This window comes from Nymphaea colorata, chromosome 5, assembly GCF_008831285.2.
Source record: "Nymphaea colorata isolate Beijing-Zhang1983 chromosome 5, ASM883128v2, whole genome shotgun sequence".
Classification (NCBI taxonomy): domain Eukaryota; kingdom Viridiplantae; phylum Streptophyta; class Magnoliopsida; order Nymphaeales; family Nymphaeaceae; genus Nymphaea; species Nymphaea colorata.
In genome coordinates this window covers 7227576-7239655 of record NC_045142.1, presented here as the reverse complement: position 1 = coordinate 7239655, position 12080 = coordinate 7227576, and the positions used below count along the sequence as shown (strand labels likewise).

At 37.4% G+C, this 12080-nt stretch overlaps 1 protein-coding gene across 1 annotated transcript; it reads left to right on the top strand.

Moving 5' to 3' along the window:
• The first annotated feature begins 6046 nt into the window (after window positions 1–6046).
• On the top strand, window positions 6047–11873 carry LOC116254830 (protein NRT1/ PTR FAMILY 2.3-like). The gene is made up of 4 exons (XM_031630431.1): window positions 6047–6240; window positions 6342–6559; window positions 9170–9693; window positions 10984–11873. The coding sequence occupies exons 1-4, from the start codon at window positions 6087–6089 to the stop codon at window positions 11798–11800; spliced, it is 1713 nt and encodes a 570-aa protein (XP_031486291.1). The 5' UTR covers window positions 6047–6086; the 3' UTR covers window positions 11801–11873.
• Window positions 11874–12080: the final 207 nt, after the last annotated feature.

The window sequence follows — 12080 nt, the reverse complement described above, 5'->3', positions numbered from 1 at the left end:
GTTCGGGCCAGTAAGAGAAAATCCCACTGCCCAAGTGCAGGTCGAAGCCTTCCCTTACCCTTATATTTTTTGGATAGATCTAGAGCTGCTTTTGGCGTCTCAGTGATGCCGACTCATCTAAAACCCTGATGCCGACTCATCTAAACCCACATGGCCACATGTGTCCACACAAAACAAGGAGGAGCCGACACAAAACAATAAAAGAAATCGTGTCATCAAAGGAGCAAAAGATGGGGATCACACATTGAAGGGTCATATAAAGTTGGATTTGGAAGTCACACCCTTCAAGCTGGACAAAATAATGCAAGCCTCTTTCCAAGTTGTTCGGCCGTAGAGCAAGATTCTCGGAATTTTCTTAATTTCACATGTTCCTTGCAATTTAAATTTTTTCTGCCCATTTAAATTTTGAATTATTTATACTTTATTATAAAAAACCATGTAGCAAGCCTATTTGGACCATTTTATAAATGAAGAATAAAAATGATGTTTTTTTTTTCTTTTCCAGTAACCATTCCAGCATTCTACTCCTTACTTTCTTTGTGTGTCAATTTCGAAGATGGTTGGTGGACAGTACATCGTCCCTGCCATCATTCAGCGGGTAGAAGCGAGCTTGGGCTTTTCAAACTCATGTCCATTTCAAATTCGAAGGAGCCGACTGGTGTATGGAGGCACCAGACCCAGGTCCACCGTTCAACTATATAGGGGCAAACCAAAAAATTGTGGTTTACAAGCACTTGGCACGCCCCACTGCCGAGTCCCACCTAAATCTGCTCCTCCAACAGAATGGGTCTCGTTTCTCAAATTCCCACAAGCAAACATAGAATATGTTGTGGCTTTGTAGTGTAATGAGAAAATGAAGAATCTAAATCTCATTCATTTCATTATCGGACCTATTGCTCCGTGATCTAGTGTAACCAGCATGGACTCATCGGATGTTATTTACTACTTGGCTTGCACTGTTTCTTAAGAAAGATTACAACACACATCCCATGAAGTATTCAGAGTATTCAATGAATCAAGATTTCTGTGTATATAACTGTGATGATCACTATTGTATCCCATAAACACATGCGGTTTGGAACAATAATCAAGTTTTTTTAAGCGATAGACTTTGAGTTTTAGTAAATATAAACAGCTGAAACTCTTTAAAAGCTTATAATCCGGTTGCAACTTTTTGATGATACTTATTAATGGACTCTTGTTTTGGAGGCCCAATGCGAGACATTGATTTATTAAAAGAGTATCTTTAGAAAAAGCAAACGATCAGCACGTTTTGGGAAACCATTATAGGCCATGAGAGTTAATCCAATGTCATCCACTACAAAAAAAAAACATCGTATAGTGGTGTGTCTTTACCGGGCATGGGCGAAGACATAGATATACTTGTGAAATTTTCCCCACTATACAGGTGAAATTATCTCATCCATGATTTTTTTGAGATGTAGGGTTTTATTGTGCTCCAATCTGCTTTAAAGGTTTTACTTTTATTTTTTACTTCTGTAAATAATAACATGGAAGATTGCAGTTCTTGCAAACCCTTGTGGTAAAGTTCCACTGATTCCTGTCACGATAATGTTATCTTCTTTCATTTATTTATTTATTTATTTTTACTGCACATGTATTGTCAGGTTAACTTTTGTGTAGCATTTCTGTTACTTCTGTAAGTAACAGTTTCTGCAATCACAATCATTTCGATCCACGAGAATGGGGTCGGACAAATATGTTTGTCACATCTTTGTCTGAATGACTGCTTCCAAAATTCTCATTCATATGCACATGACCTCTAGGTCCCGTCTTTTACGTGTAATGTTTCACTTAAAGACCAACAAAATTATCTCACACAGGGACAAGCCTTGTATGTCGGAAAGTAACGAAGCCCATCAGATGGTGTTCTCAGAAGATATTGCTTTAAGCAGTTCAAATACTGTCAAAGCAAGTTCTGCCTTTGAGCACCTTTTGTTTGAGTTACACATACTTTATTGTTCTTTACATCAAAATAATTGCTTTTGTTGCAAAAGTTGCGGATCACTAAATGCTACTTTAGCGAAAGAAGGTAGTTCTTCCTTTCCAGTCTATGTCATACGGGTGCGGATACGGGGATACGGGTGCGGATACGGCAATTTTTAAAATGTTTGGATAAACAGACACGACTACATTAAATATTCTAAAAATGATAAAATTAAAAAAAACAGTAAATTAATAATTCACTCTTACAATCTTGTGAGAAAATGTGTTTTATCACAAAAGTACTGAATATTTTGAAAGGATTGTTCATGAAAATAATTGGATGCATCACAAAAAATTGATAAAATGAAAAAAAAACATTAATTTTTTATTTTTTGCCGTGTCCTAGCCGAGTCCCGTGTCGCCGAGTCGACACGGGTATGCGGCGGCCTCTTTAGCAGCGTCCGTGTAACATACTTTCCAGTTCTAGACTCAGAGGTCACTGTGTAACATAGTTTCCAGTTCTAGACTCAGAGGTCACGGGACGTGGCTATAAGCACAGTATCTAAAGTGAAGGGGGCTGGGATTGAGAGGATATATTGGTGACGAAATGCATTGGTATTGGAATACCAATGACCGCTACAGTTTGGCTGTGTTTTCACCACCAAAAGCTGCAGTGACGGAAGCAATACCGGTGATCTCAGAGGTGAAAACAATCGCCGGTATAGAGATAGCCCCTTTTACCAGTGAAATTATCACCGGTATAGACCTGTTTCTCCTGTTTACATTCTGAACGTCATTCTGTTCTTGAATATGTAGCAGGAGTACCTGGATTTGAGCTATACAAGTGTAGTTATTAGGTTATAGATACACACAAATAATCATATTGAATTGGTTCCGTTGCACTGGCAAAAGCCCAAGATATTTCATAGGCATCTCACCTTGCCACAATAAAGACTATCCAGACATCTTCTTTTGAAATCCTTATTCATATTATAAAAGAACATTTTCGATTTGGACTCATTGATAAGAAGTCCCACTATTCTCCATCTTTTTCGAGCAAATCTTTCATATCCTTAATCTGATGCCGCTCTTTAGCAAGGGTGGAGGCAGTTGTGGGCTATGTGTGGACAATTGCCCACACAGACAAAAAAAAAATCTTATTTTTAAATTTATATTTTTGAGCCATTTTTCTTATTTACATATTGGTGCCTCTTAATTATTTAAAATTGTATACCTAATGCCCTTTAGGAAAAATTTCTGACTCTGTCCCTGCCCTCTAGGACACAATAACTTTTTCCAGCAACTATAGTGGCCTTCAGATTAAGTTAATTGTTTCCATGATGCATCTTTTTTGTTTTATATCTATTTGATGTGTGTCTCCCCATATCAGGCATTACAGGTAACTTGTAGAATACTTCAACTTTTGGATTAAATTAGACAAAAACATGCCTAACCCTAGGCCTAAATAAAAAGAAAAAAATCCCAATAAATCTGCGACCTAAATTCAGAATAATAAAGCATGTGGTTTTTCATGTCATGGGCCATATTCTACCCTCCGTCACATTCAGTGATGGGCTTTCCTGAGGCTAATAACTGAGGCATGTGATCAGAAATAGAACGAAGGATGCTACCCATTTATTATGGTCTGTCCACATCCTGGCTAACCTTCCTATATGCTCAACTCAATTAAATGAACCTTGATTCAGAACTTATTTCTTACACAAAATATGCAGATAAGATCCACACATTTAGAAATGTGCAAAATAGACACAAAAACTATGCTTTTTGAACGTGTAGGATCATGGGTTGCCATAAATATGTCAAATAATGACCCTTGTTCCTTGGAATCCTATAAAGTTCCATTAACATATTTAGGAAGCATCATTTCCTATACAGATTCATATCATTTAATGAAGATCATATCCATAACTTTGATTATTGAAAAGATAAGTGCAAATTGTTGAAAGCGAAAGTATACCAATCTTAAAATGGGACTGGTGGTATTTACATTCTTTAGAGGTCCTTAACATTTTGTAAGTAACGTCACATTTATGATGTAGATTGTCAAGGAAGGTAGCTGCAAAAACTTTTAAAATGAAAGGACTAGTGGGTCCACTCCAAAGATGCTTATACATAGAGAAATTGGTTGGTGTTAGAAACATCGACACTAGATGAATAAGGAATAGTCTCAGCCTTTGGGTTTTTTTTTTTTTTCAGATCCAGTTGGGAGAAAAACAAGTGCAAATGGAAGATAATTGTTATCTAATATTAGTTTACACATTTTCTTTTTATTTTTATTTCAACCATTGATATGGAAAAGGTCAAGTGCTGAAATTACCTTTTATCCATGTAAGATCTAAATGTCTCTCTCTCTCTGTCTCCTCCTATATATATATATATATATATATATATATATATATATATATATATATATGTAGAAGACAAAGCATGAAAGGCTAAAATCCATTTAAAATGTTTCAATTATATATATATATATATATATATATATATATATATATATATATATATATATATATATATATATATAGAAGACAAAGCATGAAAGGCTAAAATCCATTTAAAATGTTTCAATTATTTTTCAAATTTGAAAATGAAAACTTGAGTGACACAGGATGATACACATCTGTCGACAAAGCTGAATAGTGAGCAAACCATTTGAACCCCAATATTCTATTTCAGTTATTGGTTTAAATAGGTGACTTTAAAAGAAAAATCGAAAGAAGCAACAGTCTTATTTTATTAAAGAAAAAGCTGATACAAGTGAGCGACACGATTCAGGCTGAAGTCATCATTTCCATGAGGAATGGATGGATCCCAACAAAAAAAAAGGACAATTCACATTATGGTTTAAGATAACCCGTATAACTTTTCTTTTTCATCCAAACAAAAATCCAATTCCGAAACTAAAGTGAAACCCCGGTTTTTAACATGTCAGCCAAACATCCCAATTTGGTTTTCAAATTTCATTGAAAAACAAAGTTTTCACAAAGCCAAGTTTCCAAAAGAATTTTTTTTTTTTTTTTTTTGAATGTGTCATCCAAACTCAACCTCATGATCTATCGTCCCACCCGTGGTAGGTGGCCAAAACATTTTGTTATTTTCTTTAGAAAGGCCACACATGTCAACTAGATCTATACACATCCCAACCTTGTTTTAGCAAGCTCGTTCTTTGTTACTTCTTTTTCAAATCGCTAAATTAGGCAGCTTTAATTTGCTAGATCTTGGCACTACGCCACCTTTTCATCAGCCCCACATGTTATAATCTTTGCTTTCTTCCGAAAGTTCACGTAGGGACGGTGCTTACACAAATCAGCTAAATAACTCTTACACATGTTTCTTTTATGGGTTCTTTGTCCACAGATTTATTTAAATTTTTAATAAAATTTTATGCTTTTTTTTCCCAGTAATTTGGTAAAACAGGACAACTTATATTTATCTGGTGGATGACTAGCATTTTCTGTTCAAGGTCTTGGTTGAGATTCATTAATGATGTGTAGCCTCAGGAGAACAACTTTTAGTTGATCTCATGGTCTTGGTTGAGGTTCATTAATGATGTGTATCCTCACCACTCAATTGTTGTAATTAGGTGGTCGAGATATTTTGATCCTGAGATTCGCTGGATGCTTGGCTACCATACGCTTCTTCACATGCATCATCTTAATTAGGTGAGCATCCGATGTATACCAGGTTTGGCCCGGGCCTAGGTTTGAGCACCAAAATCAAGCCAGCCTGGCTTGAGTCCCAATAAATTATTTTTTAATATATTTTATTTGTGTATATAATCTTATATATCTTGTTATAATTAATAATATTTATATACCATACGTCAGGCTTGGGTTTTGGACAGTTGGGCCAGCCCATACTGTAGTAGTCGGGCCAGCCCTGCCAAAGCCTAACATTTTATGCAGTTGGGACGTATACCCAATTCAGAAAGAAAAAAAAAAAAAAAAGAGAGAGAGAGAGAGAAAGAGCCAAATAAATAATTTTATTTCGTGTACAAGTTTTGTGATATTTTATGGAGATATTTATGGAATAGGTGAGTGAAAACAAGTAGCGCCATTCTTGGACGATAGTGTTAGGCTCTTGGCAACAGCCAACCCTGAAACGCATACAGAGAAATGGTGTTGGAGAAGGAAGACGATGGGCAAGAAATGGCTCGTCTAGATGAAGGCAGTCTGGTACCAGCCCTTGCCATTGAAATGCCAAACGAGAAAGTTGGACAGACCAGTTCTAAGAAAGGTGGCGGATGGGTAACAGCCCCTTTTATTCTGGGTAACACTTCGTTACACTTTCTGCTTGTGAACCAGGAGTTCAACAACATGAGGAAACAAGTAGACGAAAGATTCATGTTTTTGGTGTTGTTCTATTTGCAGGAAGTTCATTGGCTTCTTCGATTGCCTCTTATGGAGTAACCATAGACCTATTGCAGTTCCTTGTTCGCCGGTTCAACATCAGCAACATTCGCGCATCGCAGATCACCAATATAATCAACTCTGTCACGTACCTGGCTCCGGTCGCCGGCGCCGTCCTCTGTGATTCCTACCTGGGCTGCTTCTTAACCATTTCCGTCTTCACGTTCATCTCCTTTTTGGTATGTATTTTTCTCCGACACATATGCGTTCTTCTCGATCGATCTCCGGCTTCTTCGCCTCAGATGAGCTTGCAAACTGCATACCTAGTAAATTTTTACTCATATAGTGACGTTGGTTGGTTCGTGATCATAATGGTAATTACTAGAAACTTTTACCCATGAAGAACTTCCCTTTCCGAGAGGCATCCAGCTTGGTAGCCCAGAATCCTGATGCTTCCCGCAGTGAAAAGGAAGAGTAGATACACGCGTTTCTACCTTGTAGGGAAACAAAGTATGGTTCAGTCGTTTCTCAAATAATATTTTGTTTCTTTCAACGATGAGGGTAGACACTTGATGCAAAACTGGTTAGTTGCACATTCTTGTGTATGAGTGCAAGGAAAAATATGAACAAGAGTATCCAATGGTCAAAAAGTAAAAACAAAAACTTTTCAGAAAGACAAAAAAAATGATTATCAAAAGTAAAAATGTATAAAATATATATATATATATATATATATTTATTTATTTATTTATTTATTTATAAAAATTTTGAAAATACGAATCCTTTTCTTATTTTTTTTGTGCATACTTGTGCATCCGTACCCGACTCTAGCTTCATTTGGGTACGTATGGCAATGGTTGATTAGATGGAAAATGAGTTGCGTGGACCACTCAATTGCAACTCCAAAAAAAAAAAAAGTGGGAAGAACGTATTTTAGCGATTTTCAGAAAATAAATGTTTTTTTTTAGTTTTTTTAATTTTTTACCACCTTTTTTTAATGTTAAGGTTCTCTCTTTCCTTTTGCTGGAGGCATTTTTGTCACTATGCATTCTGATTCTGCTTTCTGTGCATAAGGGGCGCATGGAACCAGTTTCGGATTGCATTAATGGCCTTGGGAAATAGTACCGTTTGTCTATGACTGGACATGATATTGTCATATACGACCTCACTGCCACGAGCAACTGTCAGAAATTTAAGGCCTAAAGGTTTGTTTATGTTGGCCTTCAATCTAACATGTCAGTTAGCACCATGAAGTGACGTGATGCTTTCATTGTTCATGTGCGTAAAAACGAAATCTTATGTGTGAAAATGAAACAGAGGGGAGCTTGGATGACAACTTGTTTAATTCGGTTCACTAAAGACTTAATTTTATAGAAAGCAAGTGTTTTAACGAGTTCTGTAAACCTTGTTTATTTGCTTCTTAGGCACATCCAGACTCTCGTTTTTTAATATATTAGAAGGGCCAGGGGTGCTTTTATCAAATCGAGTTTCACTCAAATGCTCCGAATACCTGGTTTTGAAAATAAAAGCAGGTTTTACCTTTAAAATCTGGTTTTGGAGTGTCACCGAAAGTCCTGCTTTAACATTAAAAAAAAAAGAGTAATAGAAACATAGTCTTTTAGAAATTTCAACAAAAAGAGACGTACATTGGAGACTTGAGGCCTCTATTAAAATTAGGGTTAAAATATGGATGAACAATTCGTGGGTAGCAAACTGTTCATTTGTGATGAAGATCTATGCCTTTCTTAGGGCGGCCTAGTGAATCTAGTAAGTCAAGCTTGCTTGCCCCGATCTCTACTAGTAATAAACTTAGCTCGAGATTGATTCGTTATTAAAATGAATCAAGTTCAAACCAAAATTTAAGTCAAATAGTTAAAATGAGTTGAGCCCTAGTTGCACAAACTTGACCTGTGTAATCTAGGCGTGGATTAAGCTCAGTATAAATGAAAAATATTTTACAAATTAATTTGTCACATTACATGTTTCCATGGTCGAGTCAATTATATTGAAACTAACCTGCATGTAAGATGTTCTCCCTTTCAAAACCTCATCATAAGAGGCCGTTTGACAATGAGAATGGAAGAACTGTTTCATGGTTCATGGAACGCTATGTTATAGCGTTACATGAAGTTGTTCCAATCTAAAATTTGTTGTTTCTACCACCAAAAGACTTCTAAGAATATGTGTTTTTCTTCACAAAAGTAACAACTTTCTTAATAATCAGATTGGCTCAGCTTAGCCGATATGAGACGGCGTGTTTAAGGTAGATCTTGAGTTCAAATTGAATTTGAGCTGAGCTCCACCCTTGTTTGTGACAAATCTAACCGGGCTCAAGTTGCCACTGAGTCAGATCCTCTCCAGCGCTTTCTCAAGGTGCCCTTATCATTTTACTTGCCTTACTTGACACACCTGTTTGTGATATCATAGTTCAGCAAAGTTAAGTTGACTAAACAATGGAAAAATTAAGATCATGTCCTGCTGATCTGAACTATCAATTAGATGTAAGGAAGCGGTGTGCTATATATAATTTATATATAATTAAGCACATTATGCTAATAAGGCAACACAACCTTTCGAGGAGATTGGCACAAAGGACAACAACAGTGCTTCAAATCACAGTGCTTCAAATCATTATGTCAAACTCTTTATGCTGCAAAAGGGGACATTAATGATGTCACCTTGAAACACGAAAAGTAGGCTTGGTATCTTGGTGAGATGGAGGGAAGAGTAGGGGTTTCCAGCCATTTTATTGAATAGCATGATGAAATATTACTCCCATGCTCTTCAAATACAAAATAATTCTGATCTAATTGTATACAAGCTCACAAACTTTTCCGATGATCTTTCAGGGGACTTCGATGTTAGCAGTAGCAGCATGGCTTCCATCCATGGCACCACCTTCATGCGACGGCCAACTGGGCTCTTGCAAACCCTCCTCGCCAACCCAGTTTGCCTTCCTATGCTTGGCCTTCAGCGTCACCACCCTAGGTGGAGCAGGGACATGGTTCACCTACGTAACGATGGGTGCGAACCAGTTTGACAGGAAGAAAGAGCAGGAAAGGTTTGTTAGCTACTATTTCATTACGACCACAGTCTCGACGCTCGTTCCGTCGACGGTGATCGTTTATGTCATGGACAACGTAGGATGGAACTGGGGTTATGGACTGTGTGCGGTGCTGAGCGCCATTAGTCTGGCCCTATTTCTTCCAGCCAAGTGGTTCTGCAGGGACGCGAGACCGGAAGGCAGTCCTTTCATCAACTTGGCTCGCGTTGTGGTCAGTGCGGCTCGGAAAATCAAGTTCAGATTGTCAGTGAAGAAAGAGGACTACTGTCATGGCAGTGGCAAGCATTCAGACTTGACTGACAGCTTCAGGTATACTCCAATTCGTCAATCACGAGCCCTTGGCACTATTATAATTCTTTGTTCCCTCTTTGTCGTTGTTGTCATCCCCAAGAGGGAAATTAAGTCATTTTAACCAGAATATTTTGTATTCTTGTTGGGGTGATAGAGACCTCACCACCCGGAGGTCGAAACCCTCCCTTCCCTTTAACTTGAGAATAATGTCTGTTCCATGCAATTTGCAAATAGAAATAGAAAAAGTAGCACACCATTGCAGGACAACAACTACAAACATTCAAAACCCAAACCCTTGTTTAATGAGCTGCTTTTTTATTTGGGCGAATGAGAGGTTCATCCATCACCTGAAGCAAGGCCCAAAGACCCACCCATTTTTGTTACCTTCGGTGTCTTGAGTTACGTTGGTATCAACCATAGCAACGGTGCACCCTTTAGCTTGGATGTCGCATCCTATCACCTTAAACACATAAACATATTGTTCACGAGAATCAAACTAGAAATCTGCCTTTATACGAGTTCCTGTTCAGTTGTATTGTAGGTAATCTTTTGTAGTTGAATTTATTATTAACATTTAACTTAAAAAAATTGAAAATTATTGGTGTTATCAGATAAACTTAGGCCGTTCTTGGATGACACATTTAACAAAATATTGTTAAGTTTCAATTTTTTTTAGCCAAAAACCATTTTTTAATATATAAGACATAATTTTGCAAAACGACACTTTTAAAGGTGTCATCCAATTTCTACTTAACTTTTTCATATTAGTGATAGGACAGCTAAGTTTTGTATTTTAATAAAAAGACAATCATTTTCCTATTGATCATAACTTTTTACTAACTTGCCTCAAACAAAAAAAAAAATCAAAATACCTTTACTAGAGACTATTTGTAAGCTACAATTGTTAATTCGGGTTCATTTTGTTACTTATCTATTATTTGATTATTTGTATCTAAATAACTTAGTTCCTCTATTAGTGCTTAAAATAATTATGTGATTCTTTTTTTAAGAAAGTTCTCATGACAAACGCTAATTGTACTATTTAACTTTTAATGGAAAAATGAAAGTTTTTTGCTAATTTGAAAATTAAAATTTAAAAAATAAGCTTATGTTGGATCTTTTCTAGACAAATTTAGTTCCTCTTTACCACTAAGAAAATGTTAAGTGCATGTCCCATTATTGCCAATTATTTTAAGTGGGTTTTATAATATTTCCCTTTTCTATATATTACAAAGACAACTGGGTAAAATTGTTCTGCCAAAAAAAGTGTCTAAATCATAATTGGGCAATTTTCTTTTACCACGACAGTTTCGTCAACAAGGCTGCTCTCATCACGGGAGGTGACACCCACTTGGACGGCTCTATAGCGAAGCGGTGGAGACTATGCACCATCCAAGAAGTGGAAGACCTCAAGACTCTGATCCGGCTGTTCCCTCTATGGTCCACCGGAATCTACCTCAACATCGCCAATGCCGTTCAGACCAATCTCACCATTCTGCAATCTCTCGCCATGGACCGCAGTCTGGGCCCAAGCTTCAAGGTTCCGGCAGCTTCCTTCCAAGTCTTCTCCTACATCAGCATGGGCATCTGCCTACCACTCATCGACAGATTCTTTTATCCGTTCTCCAGGATGTTGGTTCGACGGCCGCTCACGCTTCTTCACAGGATTGGCGTGGGACATGTGCTCGTCATCGTTGGCTTGGCTGCCATGGCCTGTGTTGAGGCAAGAAGGCTTCAGGTAATGCACCAACGTGGCCTTGCCGTCGCTGGCGACCACCTTGATGCCGTTGTTCCAATGTCAGCCCTATGGTTGGTTTTGCCGCTGGCGATCCTCGGAGCAGGCTCGGCTTTCTATCTTCCTGACCAAGTGAACCTGTACTACCAAGAATTTCCGGCTTCCCTCAAGAACGTCGGCACGTCAGTGTGCTTGTTGGCTGTTGGGATCGGATATTATTTGAGTACGACTGTTGTTCGTGCAGTGCAGAAGGTTACGCCATGGCTGACTGATGATATCAACAGTGGACGTGTAGACAACGTCTACTGGATACTAGCGGGGTTGGAAGGGCTCAATTTCCTGTACTACGTCTTATGTGCTAAGCTTTACAAATTGCAGAGCAGTGGCTAGCTTAAGTTATGTGGTGTATGTCAAGCAGCTTCCGCTAGCAGCATGTAACACGAAAATAAAGGATAGTAATCTATTGAACACATAGAATCAGTATCAAAGATATTACCAGATTGTGATTTTTACCAAAAAAAATCAAATAAAAAAAAGGCAAAAAAAATTGTGAGATTTTAAAAATCTATCGAATTTATGGCAATTTTTTCTCAAATTTTTCCTGAGATTTTAATATTTTTATTTTTTGAAAATTTTAAGGTTTTTTATGTTTTTTTACTTTTTTTAAATT

Coding starts and splice junctions, on each gene's coding strand:
- LOC116254830 (XM_031630431.1), top strand. CDS start 6,087: ATGGTGTTGGAGAAGGAAGACGATGGGCAAGAAATGGCTCGTCTAGAT. Junction 6,560..9,169: donor TCACGTTCATCTCCTTTTTG/GTATGTATTTTT, acceptor ATGATCTTTCAG/GGGACTTCGATGTTAGCAGT. Junction 9,694..10,983: donor GACTTGACTGACAGCTTCAG/GTATACTCCAAT, acceptor TTACCACGACAG/TTTCGTCAACAAGGCTGCTC.